This window comes from Phodopus roborovskii, unplaced genomic scaffold (genome assembly GCF_943737965.1).
Source record: "Phodopus roborovskii unplaced genomic scaffold, PHOROB, whole genome shotgun sequence".
Lineage (NCBI taxonomy): Eukaryota > Metazoa > Chordata > Mammalia > Rodentia > Cricetidae > Phodopus > Phodopus roborovskii.
In genome coordinates this window covers 70,203,107-70,223,748 of record NW_026126418.1, presented here as the reverse complement: position 1 = coordinate 70,223,748, position 20,642 = coordinate 70,203,107, and the positions used below count along the sequence as shown (strand labels likewise).

Here is a 20,642-nt window from a genome sequence, read left to right as displayed (position 1 = left end):
ACACACACACACAGAACTCTTGCGCACACCCCAGCGCCTGTCCCTGACTGGCACCACCAGCCAGGGGACCGAACTCCAGTTCTCCAGTTGCCTACAACTCTAGTCGCTGACTTGACTCTCTTTTTTGTATCAATTTTTTTTTTTTTTTTTTTTTTTTTTTTTTTTGTGCACTCACCAGACCCTAGGCCCCCAAGGAAGCCTGGTGACAGAGGAACTCACTATCTGAGAGAGGGGTAGGACAAAGAGCAGGGAGGGGCAGAGACCTTGTTTTCTAGAGAACTATTTTGTTTGTATCCACTGTCCCTTGTGAGGAGAGACTCGGGTGGAAGCTGGTCACCGAGGGTGGCTGATGGTGTACAAGCCCACACACAGTAAAGGGAGTTCACAGCTGCCTCCGCCCTCTTGCTTTCTGTGTTGATAGACACTTGGAAGGTTTGAATGCAGAGGAACTCCACCCCCCCCAAAAAAAAAAAAAAACTTTAAGGAAACAATTCCCTCTTGGTGCCACTCCCAATCTGTCCTTTCCTGGTACTCCTCCCCCTCCCCCAATCTCACCTTCAGCCAAGCTGCTGGCCACCACATGGTAGGTACTTTTCCAAACAGAGGTGTCCCCTTTTCCTACAGTTCCCCCAAAATTCAGAGCATCTGCTATGGAAGCCCCAGGAAGACCACTCAGGGAGAATTCTCGGAGGCTGATTTGTAACTCTCTTCTGTGGCCGCCTGGGATAAATGTGTTGTCTCAACTCTGTTGGCTCCAGAACCCCAGGTCCAATGTGAGGTTACATAAAACTCCCAGCTGCTGTCTACATAGCCACTGAGTCCCAAGGTGGGCAGTTGCTTGCTTGCTTAGGTGCTTGGTGTGTGAGGACCCAACAGGTCACTGCCACTGGCCCACCTGGGAGTTTCTCTTTCTCTGCTTGCCCTAGAGGTCAGGTTCCTCCAAGAATCCCTTAGTTTCTTGTCCTGGTTCCTAATTGTCCCACTGCTCCCACCAGTGTCCCCTCCTTGTTATCTGCCAGATGTTCTCTATAGGCTGTCTCTATCCCTTGCTCGTCTGGAGCAAAGTTAAGATACAACATAGCTTGGCTTTGGGATTTACAAGAGATAGAGAATGGAATATTGGCTGACTGAGGCAGAGTGCTGTCCCCTACTGGTTACTCTTTGCTCTGATTCTCCCTCACCAGCAGGAGTCAGTTCTAAGCTCTAAGGAGGGAATTCTGTCAGAGCCCTGAGTCCATCTACAGAACCCCAACATGCCCAGGTAAAATATCTCTGGGGACTGTTGTAGCTGGGAATAGCCATGTGACACAGCTCTTTCAAATAAGGTATAAGTAAAAATGATAGACCAGACTTCCACAGAGTACCTAAAAGCTCTTCCCCCAACCCTGGCCACATTGGGTCCCAGGCCCTCTCTCGCCTTTCTCCCTGGTCTGCAGGGTGGAGGTAGGAGTCATCTGGCTGAGCATGAGTGTAACCTTAGGACGCTGGATCAAGAGCAGACATTGCCTCTGTGAAGACCCAGCCAGGCTGTGTCCCAAACTTCTGAAAGTGGAGGAAAGGCTAAACATCCATGGAAAGCAAGCTGTGGGAACTGTGGTTTCTGTTTCAGGCTTGATATCTAGACAGCTAAAGTCCACTGAGTTCAGAGAGGAAACAAAATACTCAGTTCATCACACAAATAAGCACCCAAGGCTGGGAGGTCACCTCGGCCCAGAGCAGGGCCAGTCTCCATCCTCAGTAGGGGATCAGAGAGAGGGTGAGCTAATGCAATCCCACCTTCCTGCAAGAGGACTGAAATGCAGGAGTTTGAAGGAATATCCAGCACCTGTTAGAACACGATGATCTAGGTCCCTGCCTTGGAAGCAGAGGGAGATGAACATGTGCACGGACTAGCAAAGGGTGGGGGCCTCTAGAAAATTCTGGTCTGGACAGGGGTTGGGTGGGGCTTTGGAACATAAATACTATCACGGCAGGTCTCTTGTCTTGAGCAAGGGTGCTGCAGCCCAGGAGGCCACTGGCTTTGTTAAGGGTCTATGGTGACAGTCGGACAGAGCCTCCCACAGAGAGGCAGCGAGCTCAACACTAATAGCTACTACACACACATACCCCTTTGTTTTTGTCTTGAGAGACAGGGTTTCCCTGTGTGGCTTTGGAGCCTGTCCTATAACTCGCTCTGTAGACCAGGCTGGCCTCAAACTCAGAAATCCCACCTACCCTTCCTCCCAAGAGCTGTAGTCAAAGGCATGTGCCATCACTGTCCAGCAACACATACCCCTTCCTTTATGTCACCTGGGATTGTCCCAGGAACTGCAGGGGCCTCAGAGGAGAGAGAGGGGTACACACTCTGTCCTTCCTGACCTCTCAGTTTGCTTTGCTGTGTCAGCATCCCTGGGACCAGCCAGTCTTCTCTGGAGCTGGTGCAGTGCATTGTAAATCAGGATGGCAGCCCCAATCCCTAAGGACTGCTCAGGCCCTGACCTCAGCTAGAGGGTGGAGGGAACATTGCCAGTAGCCATTTGGAAAACTCTGACATCTTCCAGATCATGGAATGAAGGAGAAAATAAGGTCACCCAGGCCGAAAGTCACAGGCTAGCTTTGGATGTCTGGTTCCCAGGGCACAGGCAGGGGAGGAAGCCCCCTTTGCTCAGCTGGACTCATAGCAGCACCCACCTGAGGCACCATGCAGGTTTTAGGAGGTTAACCCTGATCTTAATCCCACACTTCTCCCAGGACCAGGTTTTCATCTTGGCTCTGATGACTCTGCAGCTTTTAGTAGCAGAGGTGGGGAGCCCTAAGCATCAAGGCTCTGGTGATGGAGCCAGCAGCACAATAATCCTACGCAGTGACATCTGCAGGTACCTCAGCAAAGGCAGAACTGCCCTAAGTTTATGAATCATTGTGTTAGGAATGGATGGCTCATTTTACAGAGGGGCAAGTAGAGGCTAAGAGAAAAGAAGTAATTTACCTGAAATCATGATTGCTAAGGAATGGGTAAGATTGTCCCTAAACCCTGCCTGCCTCTGCAGGTCTCTATCTCCACTGGCTGCTCTTTGCCCCTCTCCCTCTTCTACCCTGAATGGGGGTCCCTTTGGGAGCCTGGCTTCATCCCCTTGACTGCTGAGAGCCAGGGGAATCCACACTCTACACAAAGGCTGCCCTGACCCTGTCCCCTAAGTAAACAGGAATGCTGTGTTGGCAATCTTGCCTCCAACCATGCTTCACAGTTATGAGACATTTATGGGAGCCTTGGATCAGCTCACATCTCTTGCAGGCCTGGAAGGAATTGGGGTGAATCTGCTGGCCTCCCCAGCATGAGGCACTAGGCCCATCCTAGCTCATCTTACATGGGAATTGTTAAAGGGATGGGCCCTGATAAGCTTTATGGATTATTTTTCTTTTAGAAAGCACACACTGCAATTTATAGGCAAGTTAGGAAATACAAAAAAAAGCTAACAAAATATATTTTGAGACAAAATCTTGCAATGCAGCCCAGGCTGGCAAAAGACTCTTGATCCACCTGCCTCTTCAGCCTCCTTTGTGACAGGACCATGAGCATGTTAAGTTAAAATTACCCACAGTCTCCATCCAGCTGTCAATGTTTTTGACACCTATTTCCAGCATTTTTTTTTATAACAAGTACCCCCACAAGAATTATCCTCGCCTGTCCCTCCAGTTCTGATATGATGCTGGGATTACAAAGGCATTCTGTCCAGCTTTTGCGTGTGTTCTAGGGATCCACATTCAGGTCACTTTTGTGACAAGTGCTTTCCCCACTGAGCATTCACTTTTTAGATCTCTCATTGAACCTGGAGCTCACCAATCAGCCAGTCAGGCTGTCTGTCCCCCGGCAAGCTCCAGGGATCCACCCCTCTGTCTTCCAAGTGCTGCATTTACAGGTGGGCACCACTCTGCCTAATCTCTTACATGGGTGCTGGGGATCCAGGCCCTCATCCAGGCCCTGGCAAGCACTAACTGGGCCATCTCCCCACCCTCTGAAGGCCTAAAAAAAGGCTAGTACAGCCCTTCACCTTGTTCCTGGTCCCTTCTCTCTTCCCTCTCAGCCTCAGCTGGTGGCAGAGGGACTCTAGCCCCCAACAGGGAGTTGCTGTATGCTTCTCTGTGAGGACAGGATCTGTAGTCAGGTGCCCCAGCCACACCCACCCTTCATGGCTGTGTTCCTAGTGGTGGTAGAGAAGTTTCTATCCTAGAAGAGCAGGCCTGGGGCATGAGGGTGTAGGGTGCCAGCTGGTTTCCAACCTTAGCTGAACAAGCAGGTGGCCCTTGGGACACAGCCAGGAGCTGAGATGGGCACTTTCCATAGCTGACCAGTGCCTACTTGTCTGGCCAAGAACAGGGTGGCTACAAAGGCAGAGGAGATGGCAGCCCAGGCCAAGGGCCTGGAGCTTGTCACCAGGATTTTGAAGCTGGCCTTGACATCTACACTTCAAGTAACTTTGAGAGACTCCCTTTGTGTCTTGTCCAATGAAAACAGACCTGGTCTCCCAGGGCTATCCCTGAGTCACACCGGTGGGGTGGAGAACATGCCTGCATAGAGCCAGCTACCCCTCATGTCTACTACTGTATGGCTTGGTTACCTGTCTCGTCACCTGCACCCCTGCAAGGTGACACAGCCTCACCTCCGCTCTCTCTTTTCTCTCATATACCAGTGTGCCAGGCTCTAGGCACAATGCACAAGCATCCTTCAGGGCTGATATGGCCCAGTCCTTCCAACTTGCCTTACTCCTTTCCATATGCCCAGCTTTCATGCTACCCAGGAACAGAAAGACACTGCAGGCCTCTGTGCCCAAGAGATCCCCCTAATTCTGGGCTGCCCTGCTATGTAGCAGCTCAGCCAGAGTCCTCAGGGCAGGAACCCCTCTGCTTACTTCTTCATGGCTGGCTTGGGACTCAAAGCAAGCCTTCAGTGCTGAGATTACACACTTGCTCCTCTGGTTGTTCTCCCGCACATGTATAGATGGGTTTGGAACTTGGCAGGGAGATTAGCAAGGCTAGAGAGAGAGATGGGTCAGTGAGTAACCAGGAAATAGAGGTATGAGGATAAACTCCCAGTGACCTTTCTGGAAGGCACAGATAATCACGTGGCTATCCTGGGCTTCCCAAGTCCAGGGAAACCCTCTGGCTGCTTGCAGGTCTACCGGCCTCTGACGACCCTCCACTACTCGGCAGCATTCCCTTCCCCTCATCCATTCAAGGTTCTGTTCAATCCAAAAATCCCCCAAGGAGGTGTGGAGAGGGTATAGGAAGGACATGGGGGCCAGGTAGGGCTGGCTGTTAGAAAGTCCCAGGGCCTGGCTGAGGCTAAGAACCCAATTGACAGGGTCATTATGGTGGCAGTGGACAGTGCTGGTCCAGGAATAGGTAGCAGGGCTTCAAGAGCAGATCAGGTTGACATGCTGGAGATGCAGATTTGGGGGCACATCTTTATCTGAGAAGTATCTTTGATTCCCAGAGGCAGTGTCAGTGGCTGGGAGACTAGTCTCTAGGGTCCCTGTGTGTCTAGGGCAATAAAGAGATCAGATGGAAGTCCACATGTACATGCCTATTTAAAATCCCCCATCACACCAGACATGATGCAGGCCTTTATCAGTGGTGCACGCCTTTAATACCAGCATTGGGAAGCAGAGGCAGGCAGATCTCTGGTAAATTCAACGACAGCCTGGTCTACAGAATGAGTCCCAGGGCAGTCAGAACTACATAGTAAGACCCTGTCTTGAGTAAATTCCTCCTTTCTGCTATGAGTTCAAAGCAGCCAATTCATGTTTAGAAATAAAGACCAGGTTTGCACTGGTGTTTTGGGACTATTCCAGGGGGAGTGGCCTGAGTCCCTCTCATACTGACCTATAATCTAGAAGGGATGCAGGCTCTGCTGAGCATGCTCAACACCACGTGTGGCAAGGAGACTAGCAGATGGGGGATGGGAGGAAGGGGTGGGAAGGCAGGAATTATACCCTTAGGGTCTTTCCCACTGTATCTCCCCTTCCCTCCACATCTGACACGCAACACTACTTGCTCTTCCCGAGCTCAGTTCCAGAAAGCTCCAGCAAGATAGCAGGGAAGTTTGGAGTGCTTAGGCCTAGATCTTGGCTTGGAAACACTCTTTTCTAGGAAGAAGAGGACTCCAGGGAATAAAGAAAGATTCTACACCTCTGCAAAGATCCCAGAGGCTGGCTGCTGGGCTTTTGGACCAGCAGGGTCAGTGGAGTCTTCAATAGAATACTGACAGTCATGAACTCTTGCCCAACATGTTATTTTTCTTAAGACTGTACAGTAATACTTAAAAAAAAAGTATCATTAGAGCATGGGAAGGAAGATGGGAAGGTGGGCACTGGCATAGGCAGTGGGGTGGGGATGGATGGGGGCAGGAAGAACAGTTTTTCATATTATATACCATGATAAGCAACCAGCATTGACAACCATCAGCTGAATACTTCAAATCAGTTGGTAGACTGCAGTGAAGGCTCCCAACAGGTATCTTAAGATATAAATGTGCCTGCCATCTTGATCTGGTCACTGCACACCATGTACCTATGCTGAGGGGTCATACAGATGGCATGAGTCCAGCTATGAGTCACTAAGGATCAGGAGATGGCTCAGTAGCAATTATTGTCAAGCCTGACTACCTCAGATCAATCTCAGGACCCACACAGCAGGAGCAAACTGACTCCTGCAAATTGTCCTCTGATCTCCATATAGTAAGTGCTACGCTGTGTATGCATGTACACACACAAAATAAAATGTAATTTAAAGGCTGGAGGATAGTTCAATAGAACAGCATTTGTTGCTCTTGCAAAAAACCCGGGTTCAATTCCCAGAACCCACAACTGCCTGTAACTCCAGCTCCAGGGAATTCAAGGACTATATTCACTATCCCCACCCACATACTCACATAATTAAAAAAAAAAAAAAGATTATTTAGGTCAGGCAGTGGTGGCACCTTTAATCCCAGCACTCAGGAGGCAGAGGCAGGCAATCTCAGTGAGTTCAAGGCCAGCCTGGTCTACAGAGCTAGTAACAGAGGCTCCAAAGCTACATAGAGAAACCCTGTCTGGGGGGTTGTGTGTGGGGGTGGGGGTGGGGGTGAGATTACTTAAATTTCTAAGTGGAAGAAGTCTTCCCAGCTTTTAGATGGATATAGTAAGTGACATTAAGAGGAAATCCTTTGCCTTGTGGAGCTGCTGTACTGCATAGAGACAAGATATGTTCATCATAGGCAGCTTGAGTTTCTGGGTCAGTATAAAGACCCTCACCAAGAGTAGCATAAACCTTTAGTCCCAGCATTCAGGAGGCAGAGGCAGGTGGATCTCAAAAAACAAACAAAAAATAGAGCAAATCCTCCCGTGTAATCAAAGTGAAAAGGCGTGAAAGCAAAGCAGAACAAACACTAGAAATGGACAAGATACATGATTCACACTGGACATACACCACTTCTAAAAGTATACACACACACACACACACACACAATACATTTAAAGAGGGGGCTAAACTGGTGTGTACTCTTTATTTTCATTATAAAGGGCTAGAGATGGCTCAGCACTTAAGAGTACTTATTGCTCTTGCAGAGGACCTGAATTAGGTTCTCTGTACCCATGTCAATTCACAAATTTTAACTTCAGCTCCAGAACATCTCGTGCCTCTGAATTCCACATATACCTGCACTCACCTGTACATGCCTGTCTCCCAGACACACACATATACACATAATTTAAAAATTAAAACAAAAAAAGAAAAAACTTAAAGACAATTGACCTTTACTGTTTAAAAAAAAAAAAAAAAAAAAAAAAGGATGGTATCACAGGGATGCCCAGCGCCAAGAGGCAGAGGCAAGGGATCTGAGTTCAGCATGGTCTACAGAATAAGTTCTAGGCCATAAAGGGAAGACTCTGTCTCATAAAGGGGGAGGGAGAACTCTGGGGATGTGATGGAGTACTTGTCTAGCATATGTGGGTCCTGGGCTCAATCCCCAGCACTGGGATAGTAGGGGAAAATGTACAGAGTAATAAAATCACTACCCAGAACAGGGAGCACTAGAGAACTTAGGTAAGTGTGGAAACCAGTCTCCATGGTTTTTTGTTTTTGTTTTTTTATATATACACTCAAGCCCAGAGTCCAAAGCCAAGAGCAAACCCTCAGGAAAATCAAGGGTTTTGCACATAAAGATGTGGGCCCCTTGCAGGGAAAAACAGTTGGGCTATCTCTCCTCCCTTGGTGCTGCTGGAACCTAGACCCTTTGGAACATCCCATCTGAACAGAAACAACAGATACCTATTTACTTTTCTTGGGGAAGGGCACATCCAAGGAACTCAGATGATGTATTGACTCCCTATGGGACCCTTATTACTGCTTGTTCCATAGGAGCTAGACTCCAATGCTGGCTGTATGATGAAAATACCCAAGAACTGAAACTTCAAAGTAAGAGCTGTACCCCAAATCCATTTGATCAAGAATTCTGGGGTGAGCCAAAAGCAAATGCCTTTTTAAAAGGTCCCTTGCTGACTCCCAGGCTAAAGGCTCCCACTGTAACCATTCTATCTGCAGCAGAAAAAGGCAGTTGTGTTCCTGGCCACCATGGCTTCAGTTGCTACTGGAGACAACTGACATCCCTTAACGTGATGAGTGCCTTCTGCACAGCAGAAGGGGGTGATACTCAGGTCCCTTGTGGGCAGAAACTGCCTCTGTGGTGATCACAACACTGTAAATTTTCTTTAAGTTCAAGCTAAACCTTACACTTATCCCTGAATTATTTATTCCTCAATGAACAGTGAAACTCAGGAGGTGGTGTGACTGCATGCAACTGTGGATTGGTCCAGAAAGGGATGTGCTGGTCACTTCAATCACCGGCAGTTACTGTGCTAATGAATTCCACACACAAAGTGAGCATGGCTCAGCACTCATCCAGTCCAGCAAACTTAGGACCCTCTCTTCGTCCCTGTGATCTGCAGGCACCCTGGGTTCAGGAAGAAGTAGAGAACAGAACAAGTGCCCTTTTTTTGTTTGTTTTTTGGTTTTTCGAGACAGGGTTTCTCTGTATGGCTTTGGAGCCTATCCTGGAACTAGCTATGTAGACCACACTGGCCTCGAACTCACAGAGATCTGCCTGCCTCTGCCTTCCCCAGTGCTGGGATTAAAGGCATGTGCCACCAATGCCTGGTTGAACAAGTACCTTTTAAGTGACACCATTCTATAAGACACTGTGTGTGTTCTGAATATCTGTAATCACTGGTAATTTCCTAACTTGAACATGGATACCCTCCAGGAGTGCCTGCCCAGGACACTGCTCATTTGCTGTCTCACCTTCCTGGTCCCCAGCATAATGGTGAGCTTGCTGTAATCTGCAGGATATCCATGTGGCAATGGGGAGGCTCACCTTACCTAAAAGATTCCAAAGGGACCTGGGGATGAAGACAGTGGGACTGGGCAGGGCTGGCAATTAAACACTGAGCTGGAAGACTAAAGGGTCACCTAGCAGCACCTGCTTTAACTTAGGAACATATAATACTTCTAACGCATGCCAGTTTTGTTTGTTTTTAATTCTGCCATTTTCTCTTAAATTTTAGGTATTAACCAAGATAACAGAACATACAAAACACAAAGCCACAGAAAGATTCCCAATGTGCATAAGTAATTTTAGAAAATAGTTTAGTACACTCTTGTTATAAAACTCATTTACAGGAGGTTATTCACATGTTCTTGTTCAAATTTGCTCCTGATAATTCATGAAAACAAAACTGAACAAAAACTGTGGTAAATCAGAGAAGCAAAATGAGTCAGAGATAATACATTCACCTTGAAATAACATTTTGAAAGCAGTCAGGCATGTTCTTTTAACCACAGAAAGGACAAAGTGAACTTTCCATCTTGTCAGGATTTTAACCACTCATGACAGCGCCTTCAGGAAAAGGCCACCTGACACAGCAAACACTTTCTGCAAACACCTTTACTAACTGGAATAAATAAGGTTTCCAAATCTAATGCCACACACCTACAATCCGCTGAGACAGTGTTCTAACACAAGGCTTGCTGGAAAGGAGGATACAAGGACTCAAGACCCTGGCCAGAGCCTAATCCCAGCAGCTCTTTATACTCACAAAATAAACATGTCAAGACCCTTGTAATTTTCACATACTCTGATGTGGTTAGCAGTGAGGCCACAGATGAACATACACTGGGTGGCAACCAACTACAATGTTTGGGAAAGACTTATTTTTAAAAACTTGTTTATTAATCTATGTGGTAATGTGAACAGAGTAGGAGATGCCCTGGCCATTGACATTTTCCATGTCCCTCAGAAGCACACTTTAGGCCTTCTTTAGTAGCCATGTTCACAAATCCCTGCTAAACTGAGCAAACCCAAAAACACCAGGAAAGAAAATTTCAAGTGACAGTGATGCTTCCTGCCAATGTCACATACAGAAGGCTCTTTTAACCCTTGCCCTAGCCAGAGTGGATTTACTTCCCACCTAGCCAGGAGGCTGAAGCACTCCCCTAGTTTTACAAGTGTCCAGCAAGCATTAGGGTACATGTCTGGCACCAGTTGAAAGAGACAGCTCAGGAAACTCAGTATTGAAACTTGGCAAAATGCACAGCTTTTTCAAAGCTCTTAACAAATAAAACCTGCTTCAGCAGAATTTCTAACACAGACCCCTTTGTTTAATAACAGATGACAAGGAAAATTGCAAACATTTTCAGGGATGTCTTCCTGTCCCAAAGCAGCTAACAGGCAGCACATACATACAGTAGTCACTAGAAACATTCACGTGCTCTTCTACATGGAGGTTTGGAACCCTGACTGGTTAGGTAGTCCTCCCTTGTCCTGACTCCAGTCTCCTCATGCTTTCCTCTAACAGGTACAACAGGTCTGACTGAGGCCGGGTGCCCTGAGTGACCCAACACACTACTGGTCCTGAAGCCCAGATGGTAGCTCTTCTCTTTCTCACAGAGTACCTTTCCTGCCTGAGATACACTATTTGCTCTGCCTTGTGCAGCTCCCAAGGAATCCCCCAGAGAAGCATCTACTCTTTATTTTCCTGGCAACCCTAAAGGCATCACAAACAACCTGAAGGGAGTCTTCCAGGCCAGGCCAGTACAAATCCTCCATTTGGTAACCATGTCTACAACTCACCAGTTATACCAATCTCACAAAACATTGGGACCATCTGAATGACAGTTCAAGAATTGTTCTTCTATTGAGAAGGGAAAGAAATTTAGCTAGAAAATTAAGTCATACACTAATATATAATATAGGTAAATGAACGTGTCACTGTAATGCCCTGTACTCACAACAGCTCCCTACATGCTGTCTGAAGGCTTAAGAGCCCCCAGCAGTTCTTTAAACAGAGGCATTGGCCGCTGGTACCAATTTGGCTAACTCCCAGTACTGAGGCTGTTAAAAAAAGTTGTCCACCATACAATGGCTGAAAGCACCTGTCTTCCTCTCTCTAAATGTGTCAAGTCTGTCCTGATGGAAAATGACTAGTATTTTAAGCAGAGGAAGGAAATGTGGTCTCCCAGTTTACATCTTAAAAGGATTTCGGATTTGCTATACAGACTCGCAGTTTAACCTTTACAACATTCACCTGACCTGACCTTTTCTACAGAAGGATCCCAACATTTTGAATTTTGATCTCAAGGACATTACAGGTAAACAAATGCCTTCTCCAAGTGAAAACAACTGGCAAAAAGTACTTAAGATGACCAACAGCCCAAGAGTTAGAAGGTTATTTCCATCCTTTAACACAGACTCTTCAAGGGAAACAAAAATAAAGCCCAGCTGATCTGTATAGTGTCACTAGCTACCTGTGGATGGCAGTCTCATCGCCAGGAGCTACTATAGAAAGCGCCTCTTCTTAGCACTGCTGTCCTCCTGTTCCAGTCTCCTCCTACTACAGTCAGTACTTCTCAGCATGTGATGAGTCACAGAGCCACGTCTCTCCTCTTCATTGAAGGCCCTGGGTTGCCTTCTGTGACTGTACCCAGAGTCCCGGTCACTGTACTTCCTCTTACTTGTGGAAGGAGCAGCAGGGTGAGCAGGTGGTGGCTCAGCCTGAAGAGGAGACCTGTGGCTGTTCATGGGGGCAACGATGGCAGTGGATGGTGGCACAATATAACTCAGGTCCTGAGACATCCCAGGAATGCCAGGCTCTCCCAGGAGACAATGGACTACCCCAGCGAGCTGGGGGTTCAGAAACTGTGCATTTTTCAGGAATGACCCTTTAGCTTCAGCATTCAATCTCCTAAGCAGTCGTGGATCTCGAAGTCTGTCTTGAAGAGATGGCCTTTCAGGTTCCTTCGAAGTGACAGCATCAGAGGGTGTATGGTACAGAGAAGCAGCAAAAGATGTCTTGGCAAGTCCACTGTCCAGTTTGTTGCCGGGCAAGCCACCCTGAGGTCTCGGTGCCTCTGGGGCAGTGGCTGGAGGATGGGTCAGACTCCTCTGCAGCACAGGCTTCAGTTTCAGAATTTTCATTGCATCATGTCTATAGTTTGGGTCACAGGTCTTAATAATGGCCCCACGCTTCTGAGCATCCTGAATCAGTTCATACCAATGTTGGTTTTCCTGATAATAAAGAAACAGAAACAATCAAACCCTACAGAAACATCCATTTTTCTTGGGAAACATGAGGATCTAACTTCCATTTCTGAACAAACAAGTGTAGTCTAATAAACAGATTCCCAAGAATTACTACCACTCAGCAGACAAGAATAATAAGGAAGCTCAAGCACAATCGATGAGGAGGCATAACTAAATGCCAGGGCTGGTGACAGCTGCAAGGAAACTCTACTCTGCCAACCTTGCAGCATAGTAAGATGCTCTCCCACAGAGTACACTAGCTGTTCCTAGTTCTGCTGAGCTGTTGAAGTTAATGTTAACTTAAATTGAAAAGTACTGTTCACCCAACTTCAAGTGCACAATTCCTCCAGTGGCTACTGCAGTAAGCACATGGCCTCCCCACTGCTGCACAAGGCTCCTCTGCATCCTGCTGATCTACATTACCTCTTGCCCCTAGGCATGGCTGACATTCTAACAATTAATACTTGGTTTCAGAAGGCAAAATCCTGACCACATATGACTGTTCTTGAAGAAAACCCACAGCAGTTACTGGCTTCCCAAAGGCCTCCTAAGCCACAAAAGCCTAAAACATCTTAATCTGAGGGAAGATTGCAAAGATATTCTCTGTCATTTAAGGAAAAAAAATTGTGTATGGGTACTTGTCTATATGTATGCATGTACATGTTCCACATGTGTGCATGGTGTCCATGGAGACCAAAAGATGATGTTGGATTCCCTAGAACTGAAGTTATAGGTGGTTGTAAGCTGACACTGGATGCTGAGAACCAAACCAGGGCCCTTTACAAGAGGAACCAGTGATTAAGACTTGCTTACGCTGTATGCATGTTGCTGGACTTGGGGCCTTATACCTGCTAGGCAAATGTTATACCACTGACCTGTCTCTAGCCTATCAGTAAGGATTACTATTTATTTCTGTGCTATGTGTGCTTGTTTATATATGGATATATGTATGTCAGTGTGGGTGCCTACGGAGGCCAAAGGAGGGTATTAGATTGCCTGGAACTGGAGTTACTTATAGGCAGTTGTTAGCTACCCAGCATAGGTGCTGAGAACAAAACTCCTGGAAAGGAAACAAATGTTTTTAACCACTGAGCCATGTCTACGGCCCCCATGACTTTATTTTAAAATGTCAACATTTATGTTACAAATAATCTTTTAGCAATACTTATGATGAAATTTTGTTTTTCCTTATCAACTTAAAAAGAGACATAAAACAAAGCTTTTTACAGCTTCTTTCAAGGGGTACACAAACAAGCTAAGAGATGTAAGAGATGGGAAGATGTATCTGAATGCTCTTGGCTGCTATTAACAAAAGGGGAGAAAAACAAGCTGAATTGGCTTCTCTGTTCAGATGACTTTTTTTTTTTTTTTTTTTTTTTTTTTTTTTTTAATTCAAGACAGGATTTCTTGATATAACAACCCTGGCTATCCTGGAATTCACTCTATAAGCCAGGCTGGCCTCAAACTCACAGATATTCATCTGCCTCTGCTTCCTGAGTGATGGGATTAAAGGTGTACGCCACCACCACCTAGCTCAGACGACCACTTTTAAAAAATGGCTGGGCATTGGTGGCTCATGCCATTCTAAAAGGCAGAGGTAGGCAGATTTCTGTGAGTTCGAGGCCAGCCTGGTCTACAGAGCTAGTTCCAGAACAGGCTTCAAAGCTATACAGAGAAACCCTGTCTCGGAAAAAAAAAAAAAAAAAAAAAAAAAAAAAAAAAAAAAAACCCAAAAGCAAAACAAACAAACAAAACAACCAACAAAATGTTAATGGGCTGGCAAGAGAGCTTTGACATTAAAGTTTAAAACCCAACAACCAAAAGTTCAAAAGCACCAATACATTGTAACCCCTAGGTGATTTAGCTGAGCAGCAAACACACATTTTACTCACACTCTTCCCACCGAAATAGCATTCTCCTTCATCCTAAGAACCCCACACAGCAGAAAGACTTTGGAACAGATCTCTCACAAACAGAGCAAGGGGTTGCCACCCATGTGACCAAAGAAGACAGTTGCACATGTTCCTGCACTCTCTGGAGAAACTGCTCATATATCCACATTTGCGCTCTGTTCTATCACTTTGTATGTGGATTGACAAACCCTCTTCAGTCTTGTCATTGATGCACACCAGGGTTTACATAGGCCACCTTGAAAACCTAGTATACACACCTGCTTGCCTGAGCTAGAAACAAATAGTGTATTTGTACATAAAAGCTCACAGCCAAGTTGCTGGAAACTTAACAACCTTTATTTTGTAACTGAGAAATTATTTCCATTTTGATAAAAACAAAAACCCGTAATAATAATAAACAAAAACGGATAAGCTTGGAACTCCTGTAGCCCCAAGGACCTACCATCAGAGTCCTCAAATGTCCAAGGATGAAAAGGCTGTACTTGGCTCGCGTAATGGTGACATTCAATCTCTGCAAACTTGCCAGGAATCTAAGCAACAACAAGAAAGTTACTTCTGTATGCAGAATAGCAGCACATCCCTTCGGAGGGGGCAGGAAGTACTGCAGGTTCTCCAGAGCCCCTTCCACTTCTTCCTGTCAGAGAGCTTCCTCACTATCTGCCCCAACTCAGGGTACCCGGCATAGAAGCCAATACCACTAAAATATCGAGCAAACCAAACCCTTAGTGCTTTACTTCCAAGTTAGCATATTTGTTAAAAGCTCCTATTTTGACTTGCTAAAACACTGGAAACTTAAAAGGGGCCTAGAAAGACAACTTAGCAGTTCAGAGCAACTCCTGAACTTCCAGAAAATCCAACTTTCATTCTGAGCAACTGGTTTCTTCAAGTGTACACACACAAAACTAAAAACATACAGTTTAAGTTATATTTAAAGTAATAAACTATTGTAGAACTAGTATAGAAATACACAAATATATCAATATAGATAGTGGCAAAATTTTAAATTAAATCAATATTTTAAGTCTAAACAAATCTCTAATTTGTTTTGTACATGGGTGCTGGACAAGTCCTTATGCTTATATGGTAATCACTTTGCCAAAATGAACCATCTCCTGAAACAAGCTATTTTATTTTAATCTGTTATCCTTTTTACAGCTCCTCATGTAGTGGTGAACTCTGACCATAAAATTTTCATTGCTACTTCATAACTGTAATTTACTACTATCATGAATTGTAAATCATTGAAGGATAGCTGATATGCGACCTCTGTGATAGAGTCATTTGAACCCCACCCACAGGTTGAGAACACAGTTTTGAATAAAATAAAGCAAATGCTAGGGTTCTCTTTAGGGTCTAGATGACAGACAGAGCTGATTCTCAACAAGTGACAAAGCAATGTGAGCTACATACCCAATTGAACCTTGCACAGCACTCGCCCTGACACAAGTAACGATTATGCAGTCTTTCTGCCGGCCCTGGAAAGCATCCACTGTATCCACTTCTGCAGGCCTGTTTATGAAAGGCACATGTTTACCAAAAAAGGTTGCGAAATACACGTACACACAATATTTAAAACTCATTTGTGATGTTGGCACATGCCTTTTATCCCCCAACACTCAGGATGTAAAAGGCAGGTGGATCTCTTGAGTTTGATTATAACCTGGTCTACAGAGTTACAGGACAACCAGAACCAGAGAGAGAAACCCTGTCTGACGGGGGAAAATTTTTTTACTTACACACACACACACACACACACACACACACACACACACACACACACACACACACACACACAAAGAGAGAGTTATAAGGTTCATTATAAATTCCAGATAGAACAGTCCTTTCAGATACATAGCATCTGAAGTCAGCACATCATCTCTTCTCCATTCTTCTCATGGCATCTTTTGAAACACAATTCTTAAGTGTTTATGGAGTCCAAAGAAACCACCTCTTAATCTGAGGCTATACCTATGAATATGTATGTTTTCTTAAGCCTTTCAGAGTCTTCTATGGTTTCATCAGCTTGATGACTTCTGTGAAGAGGCAGTTGGAACCCTGGCAGAGAAAGCACCATTCTTGTTTGGGGAAATGACATGGGAACAGCACTGAGTCTTCTTATTCATAAACATCTTTCCATGTTTTGGATATTTAAAGTTTTTCTTGTAACATAACTTTGCAGTTTTCAATGGATATGTCTTATACTACTTTGGTTTTATTTACTCATAAGTATTTTATTATTTTTGGTGCCATTTTAAGTAGAATGTTTTTACTTCCTGTGCAGACTACTCACTGACAACAGATTTTTATATTCCTTAAATTCGCTTGTTTAACCCCCCCAAATGGTTTCTTTGTGTAGCTTCATTAATGAATCTGTAAGAATAACCATGCTTGCTTTGGTTAGAACCTCTAGTGCAATGGAGAACAGAAATAAGAATAATAAGCATCCTTCCTGGTCTACAGGAAGGTGCTGAACCATTAAGGTGCAACGATACCTATGTGTTTTTTTACAGATGCCTTTAATCTAGCTAAGAAATTTTCTCTATAGCTCTGGTAACCTTTTTTAGTTGTAAAAGTGCCTTTCCTGTTATCTATTGATACAGAATAAGGATCACCTTCTCAATCTAATTGCTTATTCTATTGAGATATAGTCTTCATTCTGTAGCCTAGGTTGGCCTCAAGCTTACTCTGCTTATCCTGCCTTGGCCTTCCTAGTATGGAGGCTCCAGGAGTGAGATGCCATATCACACGTCCTTCTCTTATTTCTTTAATATGCTGAGCCAACACTGCACTCTGGCATAATAAATTACACTTGGTCATGACATACAGCTCCCTTTAATATACACTGAATTCAGTCTGCAGCCATCTGTTTAGCATTCTCATATCTGCAATCATTGAGTGTTTATCAACCCTATGGCTATTGTAACACCTTCCTGGGTTTGGCATTATAAATGAATTACAAAGTGCTCCTGGAGCTGCTGGCAAAATGGCTCATCACATAAGGCAGCTTGCCACCAAGCCTGGTAATTTTAATTCTATCCCAGAAACAAGGGTTGTCCTTTGACTACACGCATAGCATGGTATGCCTACCCACAACATAAATAAATGTTAAAAAAAAAAAAACAAACAAACAAACAAACAAAAAAAAAAACTGGAAGTATTCTTGTGCTTTTGTAAAGTCCTAAGTATTACTGGGCTTTCTGTTGTTATTTTCAGATAGGGTATTTCCTATGTAGCCCAGGTTGGTCTAAAAGTAGATCCTCCTGCTTCAGACTCCCAAGTGCAAGGATTATAGGCACACAACTTTGTTAGTGCTAACTCTGGATTGCTGGCTGGTGGAACTCAGCAGATAGATCTAACCCCTGTTTCTCATCACTGGGCGGTTTTGTTTACTAGCTCTAATGTATGTATGTATGTATGTATGTATGTATGTATGTATGTATGTTCTCTTCACATTTTTATTTTCTCTAAGTCAATTTTTTGTGTTTCTAGATTTAAAAATTTAAATGTTGTTAGTTTTGGTATTTTAAGAGATTTTGTTTGTTTGTTTGTTGTCTTTGAGAGTCATAGTGCATGTGAGCAAAGGCCACAAGAGGGTGCTAGGTTTCTACTTCTACCACTCTTTGAAAGGGTCTTGGAGCTCATTCATGCTTTCTCAGATAGGCTGGAAGCCAGCAAAACCAAAAAGATCATTTTGTCTCTGCCTGCTTCTGAGCTTGGGTTACAGAGAAGTATACTGGACCCCCAGCTTGTTACCTACATGTTGGGATCTGAGCCCGTCCTCATGATTTCATATCAAGTGCAATCTTAACCACTGAGCCATCACTTCAAGAAAATTTGTTCATTGAGATAGGTCTCATGTAGCCCAGGTTATCTTTGAACTCACTATGTAGCAGAGTGTGATAATTAGTGTTAATAATAGTCAATTTGGTATAAGTTATAATAAGAAACAGGCTGGGGGGGGGCAAGGCTCTGGGGGATTATCTACTGATGGTGTTAGTTGAGTTGGAAAGACCCACCCAGTGTGGGTGACACCATTCTCTACGCAGGAGACTCCGGACTGTGTAATAGTGGAGAAATCGAGCTCATCACTAGTATGCATGCATTCACTGCTCTTCTTCTTCTGACTGGATACTTCAGGGTCCTGCTGCCTTGACTCTCCCATCATGATGGGCTGTAATAAACTGTGAGGTGAAATAAACCCTTTAATGGTTTTGCCACAGTATTTTGTCACAGCAATGGGGAAAAGAAACTATGGCATCAAGGGTGACCTTGACTGATCGTTCTGCCTCCACCTTCCAAGTGCTGGAATTACATGTCTCTTATAGCACACCTAATACTGACCTTCAGATTTTAATCTTTAATTTTAATGTAGAGGTAAGGAAACAAAAATACAATCTTAGCAGGGCCTGGAGGCACTGTAATTCCAAGTTCACAGAGGACTGAGGCAGGAGGATAGCAAGTTCAATGGCAACCTGGGAAACCTATTGACAGTCACAAAATAATAAAGAAGACTGGATAATATAGCTTAGAGTTGCTTAGAGCACTTGCCTAATGTACAAGACCCGGACTCAACCCCAAACTGGTAAGGAAAGAAGACCTTATTCAACTTTTATAAACACCAGAAATACATGTAAAAATACATCACCCTTTCTTATCAAATTCTTTCTCCAAATCCTTCTGGATCATCGTCTTCTGAGCCTTGTAATGAGTTATTATGCCAATATTTCGGGAGGAAATATCTTTTCTTTTCTCTTTAATAAGTCTAATTATTTCCATCACCAACTTTATTTCTTGAACATTTATGTAGGAGCTAAACGAGAAGAAAAAAAATGTATCAAATCTCCAAGTCGCACTGCTCACTAATTCTACTTAGTTTGTTTCCCATTACTGTAAAGAGCACATAGATAGGTAGTTTTCCCCTTTAGTCAAGCAGCCGTGTAAGAGGATGTAATAGTAACTATTCATATATATGAATAACTGTCCAATCCAGGAAGTGATTCTAAAAAAAAATTCTAATCAACTGAAGATTGAACAACTACATAGCTGAAAACATGCCACTCAGACAGATAAAAGTGAACAACATGGCCCACCAGTGTTGAATAGCCCGAAAGCCATCTCATTCTGCCATTATCTTCTTTGTTGGCTCCATAACCTGTACTCCCAGACCAGACTTCAAATATGTATTAGTCATCCTCTGCTCTACTCTTAAAGGTGCCACATAACCCTTGCAATTTCAATTCCTGTAGCACTGCAATCCTACAAGTAAACTCCTCTGTATTTTTCACTTCTTCAAGGAATGTTCCTGCCCATTTCCTATTCTGGTCTTAGAATCTGCATTTTTTTTTTCATATTTCTCCATAGCAGGGCAGTATTTATTTACGCACATTCTAATAGTATTCATACTACCTCCAGACTGTTAATTCCTCTACCCAAAGCAATCCTTGGCTCCTCTGATATATTTTCTACCTAGCAACATACCACCCACCCCACTTTGCTCTCATTTTATAGATACCCAACACATTACCTCACAATTCAAAATCCTTAAAATATGGTCATACTAGACCATGATCTACTACTCCCTTAATGCCTAATCATTCAGCTGCATCTTTTCACTGCACTTAGCCCACCCAGAAGTCACTCATCTCAATGACTATCTAGTTAATGCCTGTATTCCCATAACACCACAATCACCTTACAACTGAATCTTTCACTGCTATGACTTACTGGTCACCTGAGAATATTGACCAATTAAACACAGAAAAGGGAAACTATCAGCACAGACAGTGAAAATGACTATGGCCCAGTACCAGAGAGACGTGTATGGGAAAGGGTTATAACATAGTAATTCTGAGACCATTACGTAAGAGAATGAAGGAAGAGGAAAACATACTCATTATCCCGTCGTTCTGAACCATCTCCAACATCAAACACAAGGTAGGGCTGAAATGGCCACTCTGATGAACACCGAATGGCTTCAGTCATTCTACAGAAAAGCAACCATATTCAGAAAATATGCTATAAAGTACATTAACTTTTTTTTTCTGTGTAAGACAGAAAGAACCAGGACAAAAATCAAGGGGATAAGAGGCCATTCACAGATGCCTAGCAGTGCAAAGTCTGGTACCAAGGAAGGTGACCTA

General features: G+C 44.3%; 1 protein-coding gene across 6 annotated transcripts in view; it reads right to left on the bottom strand.

Annotated features, from left to right (window-relative positions):
• Positions 1–9,529: 9,529 nt before the first annotated feature.
• The window catches only part of Setx (senataxin), a 55,664-nt gene continuing 44,551 nt past the window's right edge, over positions 9,530–20,642 (bottom strand). For 5 of the 6 annotated variants that reach the window (XM_051184997.1, XM_051184995.1, XM_051184998.1 and 2 more), the window contains 6 exons: positions 20,393–20,485; positions 19,148–19,312; positions 18,519–18,683; positions 15,913–16,011; positions 14,945–15,032; positions 9,530–12,574 (listed from right to left, as the gene is read on the bottom strand). In XM_051184997.1, coding sequence (XP_051040954.1) covers positions 11,846–12,574; positions 14,945–15,032; positions 15,913–16,011; positions 18,519–18,683; positions 19,148–19,312; positions 20,393–20,485 — 1,339 coding nt within the window. In that variant the 3' untranslated portion in view covers positions 9,530–11,845. The remainder of the gene's footprint in view (positions 12,575–14,944; positions 15,033–15,912; positions 16,012–18,518; positions 18,684–19,147; positions 19,313–20,392; positions 20,486–20,642) is intronic. The other variant, XM_051184999.1, reaches the window with a different exon arrangement.